Source organism: Populus euphratica, unplaced genomic scaffold, assembly GCF_000495115.2.
Source record: "Populus euphratica unplaced genomic scaffold, PopEup_1.0 scaffold93.1, whole genome shotgun sequence".
Classification (NCBI taxonomy): domain Eukaryota; kingdom Viridiplantae; phylum Streptophyta; class Magnoliopsida; order Malpighiales; family Salicaceae; genus Populus; species Populus euphratica.
In genome coordinates, this window is record NW_011499873.1 from 44,520 (window position 1) to 50,199 (window position 5,680).

A 5,680-nucleotide genomic window follows, 5' to 3' on the forward strand; every position below is an offset into this window, starting at 1 on the left:
ATTATTGGAAATTTAAACAAGCAATGTCCACGGGAGAATTAGGTATCAGCACAAAAGCATTAAGGCCATAAATCAATTAAAATGAAGAGCTGATTAACAAACGAGGGAGGCAGTTTGCAAATATTGCACCAACAAATGAGGGCGAAGGACACCGAAGTCGAGCTACCTTCTCTGTTATTAAGCCATTAGGTCCATGAGAAGGTTCATGCACGGAAAGAGACATAGGTTCTGTCCGAATGAGGCGAGGATCCGAAGACCTTTTCTTTTTTAATCCCATACAAACTGACATGGAGAGCTTACCACATATAATTATATTTCAGAAGAGGTTGTGGTGTCCACCTCCTTTTGCTGCTTGTCCCTTTCACAATCTGTATTGTAAGTGCATCTTAACTCAAAAGGATGAACAATCATTGTACGAGAACCACTGAAAATGAAAATCTGATATCAGACATTTATCCTGCACATATAAGGAAATTTTAACAGACATGATCACCATGTATTTTATTTAGATATGAACTTCACCGATCCCTGGGCCGATGTAAGAATCAATTCTAATGAAATAAAATTAAGGTACGTGCAAGCGAAATGATCGACTTATGTAGTCTTAATCACAAAAATGTCTTGTTTAACTTTTCAAGTTATTTTCACCATAATTTATGACAAAAACTTCAAAGAATACGAGTGCATATATAATACAATGACATCATTTTCACTCCTTAAATCTATCTGATGAACATGTTTCTAGATTAAGATTCCATTTAGCATCCTGTTGTCATGCAGCATCATGGAACTAAATAAAATTTGAAGTGTCTCAAAGTACCAGGTTTTTCATAGATGGTGTTCAAGATTAACACTTGTGAATTTGTTTAAGATAAGGGATTAAATTATTAAGCAAGGTTTCTTTTTTCGAGTTAAAATGAAATTTATACAAATTAACATTATTTTATATTTAATTTTATTAATTAGAATAGAGTTGGTGAATATTAAAAAATTATCTATTAAATAATTCTATGTAATGTATATTATTTCAAATTACACTTACACAGTAAAATTTGGAGAAAGACAAGCAAGAAGGCCCAAAACATATTCTGGAAGCTAGAATTGTACTGTATCTGTATCCATCCCTCCAATACAAAATTACAAACACATTGAGTTATCATTAGAACAGCAGAGGATCTCTAGTCTACAGACAGTGAGTAAATGTGGAATAAAGCAAGGGCATTTTAATACTCCACGGTCATAAAAGAACACAAACAAGAATTTGAGAGACTGGTGTGCTATAATTAAATGAGATTGCACAGTAGCAGGGAGTACTAACCTCATGATGTCAAGCAACGCAATCACCATTTTTCTCTTGTTTCTTAACATCTCTATCTTTCCAGCCATCTCTGCCTTGAACCAAGAAGGTCATTGTCTACTTTCATGGCTTTCAACGTTTAATTCTTCTCTTTCAACTACTTTCTTCTCAACATGGGATCCAAGCCACAAAAATCCATGTAAATGGGATTATGTTAGATGTTCTAGTAATGGTTTTGTCTCGGGAATAACAATCACTTCCATCAACCTGCCTACCAGCTTCCCTACCCAGCTACTCTCCTTTAACCATCTCACAACTCTCGTCCTTTCAAATGCAAATCTCAGTGGAGAAATTCCACCGTCGATAGGAAACCTGTCCTCGCTGAGCACCTTAGACCTCAGTTTCAATTCTTTGACTGGAGACATCCCAGCAGAAATTGGGAGACTATCTCAATTGAAGTTACTTGCTCTGAATACAAATTCATTGCATGGTGAGATTCCAAAAGAAATAGGAAACTGTTCAAGGCTTAGACAGCTGGAACTGTTTGATAACCAGCTCTCCGGAAAGATTCCTGCAGAAATAGGCCAATTGTTAGCTTTGAAGACCTTTCGAGCAGGTGGTAACCCGGGAATTTATGGCGAAATCCCAATGCAGATATCCAACTGCAAAGAACTCTCGTTTTTGGGTCTTGCAGATACTGGGATTTCAGGACAGATTCCAAGTATTTTAGGAGAACTGAAGCATCTTGAGACTCTTTCGGTCTACACAGCTAAACTTACAGGCAGCATTCCAGCAGATATTGGCAACTGCTCAGCGATGGAGCATCTCTATCTTTACGGAAACCAAATTTCAGGCAGGATTCCTGATGAATTGGCTTTGTTGACAAATCTCAAGAGGTTGTTGTTATGGCAGAACAATCTAACCGGGAGCATTCCAGATGCTCTAGGCAATTGTTTGGCTTTGGAAGTTATTGATCTCTCGATGAATTCTCTAAGTGGTCAGATTCCAGGGTCTCTTGCCAATTTGAATGCATTGGAGGAGCTTCTTTTATCAGACAATTACCTTACAGGAGAAATCCCGCCTTTTGTTGGCAACTTTTTCGGCCTGAAGCAGCTTGAACTGGATAACAACAGATTCACTGGCGAGATTCCACCTGCCATTGGCCAACTGAAGGAGCTTTTAATTTTTTTTGCATGGCAGAACCAGCTCCATGGAAGGATACCTGCTGAACTAGCCAAATGTGAGAAACTTCAAGCATTGGATCTTTCACACAATTTCCTTACTGGCTCAATTCCACATTCTCTGTTCCATCTCAAGAACTTAAGTCAATTGCTTCTGATATCAAATGGATTATCAGGTGAAATCCCACCAGATCTTGGTAATTGCATTGGTTTGATCCGTTTACGATTAGGATCAAACAACTTTACTGGTCAACTTCCCCCAGAAATAGGTCTCTTACATAGATTGAGCTTCCTCGAATTGTCAGATAATCAATTTACTGGAGAAATCCCTCCAGAGATTGGTAACTGCACTCAGCTAGAAATGGTTGATTTGCACAGCAATAGGCTCCATGGAACCATTCCCACATCTATCGAGTTTCTTGTTGGTCTAAACGTGTTAGACCTTTCCAAGAACTCTATAGCAGGATCCGTACCTGATAACTTTGGCATGCTTACATCCTTAAACAAACTGGTAATCAGTGAAAACTACATTACTGGTTCTATCCCGAAGTCACTTGGCCTGTGTAGGGATCTGCAGCTGTTAGATATGAGCAGCAACAGATTCACTGGTTCAATCCCAGATGAGATAGGTGGATTGCAAGGGCTAGACATCCTCTTGAATTTGAGTAGGAATTCTCTAACGGGCTCTATTCCTGAAAGCTTCGCGAATCTCTCAAATCTTGCCAACCTAGATCTCTCGCACAACATGCTCACAGGAACGCTGACAGTCTTAGGCAGTCTTGACAATCTTGTTTCTCTCAATGTCTCGCACAACAACTTTTCAGGTTTGCTTCCTGATACCAAGCTCTTCCATGATCTCCCTGCCTCCGCATATGCTGGCAATCAAGAGCTCTGCATTAACAGAAACAAGTGTCACATGGATGGAAGTGACCATGGCAAGTACTCCACCAGAAACCTTGTTGTGTGCACTCTTCTCAGCGTAACAGTGACCTTGTTGATTGTGCTTCTTGGAGGACTTCTTTTTACCAGAATTCGTGGAGCTGCTTTCGGGAGGAAAGATGAAGAGGACAATTTGGAGTGGGATATCACCCCATTTCAAAAGCTTAACTTCTCTGTAAATGATATTGTGACAAAGCTCTCAGATTCAAACATTGTTGGGAAGGGTGTTTCAGGCGTGGTTTATCGTGTCGAGACTCCAATGAAACAGGTCATTGCTGTGAAAAAGTTCTGGCCGCTGAAGAATGGTGAGGTTCCAGAGAGAGACTTGTTTTCTGCCGAGGTTAGAGCTCTTGGATCAATACGGCATAAAAATATAGTGAGGCTTCTAGGATGCTGTAACAACGGAAAAACTAGGTTGCTCTTGTTTGACTACATCAGCAAGGGGAGTTTGGCTGGATTACTCCATGAGAAGGTATTCTTGGATTGGGATACAAGATACAACATAATACTGGGGGCAGCTCATGGCTTGGCTTATCTTCATCATGATTGTATTCCTCCAATCGTACATCGTGACATCAAGACTAATAACATCTTGGTTGGACCACAGTCTGAAGCTTTTCTTGCAGATTTTGGGCTGGCAAAGCTTGTTGATTCTGAAGAATGTTCAAGAGTTTCTAATGTAGTTGCAGGTTCCTATGGATACATTGCCCCAGGTGAATATAACGAGCACTTCCGTTTTCAGTAGTTTAGTTTATCAACATTTTTTCACAGGAAAAAGTAATTCAAACGCTGTTGGTAACGTCCCCAACCTTCATATTAATTTTCTTTTTCAAGAAGAAAAATTAACGGTTTCTTTTACAGAAGAATTCTAGCATCAGTTTCGCAAATGGTTTTCTTTTGAACTCAAATCATCCCTGGAAAAATATAATTGGATTCCGATACTCCTCATCTTTGCTAGGGCTCACATGTTAAATACATTTCAAAGGTCACAAATTCTGAATTTGCACTGCATTCAGTAACTCCGAAACGTAACCATCCTTCCATGTGTGAATGCAGAATATGGATACCGTCTGAGAATCACAGAGAAAAGTGATGTGTACAGCTATGGTGTAGTGCTCCTAGAGGTTTTAACAGGGAAAGAACCTACTGATGACCGGATCCCTGAAGGTGTCCACATTGTCACATGGGTTAGCAAGGCACTCCGAGAAAGAACAGAATTGACAACAATCCTAGACCCGCAACTTCTTTTGCGATCAGGTACACAACTCCAAGAAATGCTTCAGGTGCTTGGGGTGGCCCTCTTGTGTGTGAACCCTTCACCAGAAGAACGACCCACCATGAAAGATGTAACAGCGATGTTGAAGGAGATAAGACATGTAAATGAGGATTTTGAAAAACCAAACTATCGTGGCATGGAAGCGACTTCCAATCCAAAAGCAGCAGTTCACTCCTCTAGTTTCTCCAGATCATCTGAACCTCTAATTAGACCACCTTCATAAATCCGTAGCTCTGTAAAATCTTGCATTCAGTTCATTGATTATTTTTCAAACTACAAAATAATTTGTATAGATTGATATATGCAGTACCACCAGGGCTACAAGTTCTGTTTATTTTACCTAATTCAAGTTTGGCTTCATTCAATTAGTGAGCGCGTTCCCTGTTCATATTGCCATCTTTCTAAAGAGAAGACGAGGCTATGAGTAAAAGATTGTTGTTCTACTTCCCAGTTTGCCAATTCCGCCATCCTGTAGTTAAAAATGAAAGAAAATGATTCTGATAGATCCTCTCAAGAAGTTCAGATTTTTCAGACATGCACTTAGATTCACTCAGATGTTCTTTATTCCGATTTCCTCCCAATCAGAACATTCATAACTGCTAAGAGATGCATGTGCCGCACAACCAAGGAGACCAAAATGTCAAGAGAATAGTAGCCTATCTTCTACCTGAAATGGTGCCGTCTACGTTTATTCTTTTTTCCCTGATAGCTAAAATTCGTTTATGAGAAACTAACACGCCCCCCAGACTGTCATCTTAGCACCAGGAAGCCGCTTCCATGGACAGCAGGGTCACAGAAAGCAAACAATAATCAAAAGTGCTACAGTACAAATATATCAATTAGCATGGCCTTGTTATCAGAGTCACTTTTCAGCCTGGGACCAACGTAAAAGGAAATTTAGCTTATGATCCTATGGGGTTGTCTATAGGGATCCGGGCCATGGCAGTGACAATCCGGGCCATGGCAGTGAAATTATGGGGACGCGGA

General features: G+C 39.9%; 1 protein-coding gene across 2 annotated transcripts; it reads left to right on the forward strand.

The window, feature by feature from the left end:
* Window positions 1-1,262: 1,262 nt before the first annotated feature.
* On the forward strand, window positions 1,263-5,136 carry LOC105127685 (receptor-like protein kinase 2). 2 transcript variants are annotated; one of them, XM_011029062.1, is made up of 3 exons: window positions 1,263-2,537; window positions 2,655-4,130; window positions 4,474-5,136. In XM_011029062.1, the coding sequence occupies exons 1-3, from the start codon at window positions 1,322-1,324 to the stop codon at window positions 4,914-4,916; spliced, it is 3,135 nt and encodes a 1,044-aa protein (XP_011027364.1). In that variant the 5' UTR covers window positions 1,263-1,321; the 3' UTR covers window positions 4,917-5,136. The 2 variants fall into 2 exon arrangements, with proteins under 2 accessions (XP_011027364.1, XP_011027363.1); XM_011029061.1 differs by having other exon boundaries at window positions 1,263-4,130.
* The last annotated feature ends 544 nt before the right edge of the window (window positions 5,137-5,680 follow it).

Excerpts from the sequence above, each read along its gene's own strand:
- LOC105127685 (XM_011029061.1), top strand. The coding sequence starts at position 1,322 with ATGATGTCAAGCAACGCAATCACCATTTTTCTCTTGTTTCTTAACATC. Across the intron at positions 4,131-4,473 it reads CTATGGATACATTGCCCCAG|AATATGGATACCGTCTGAGA; the intron begins GTGAATATAACG and ends GTGTGAATGCAG.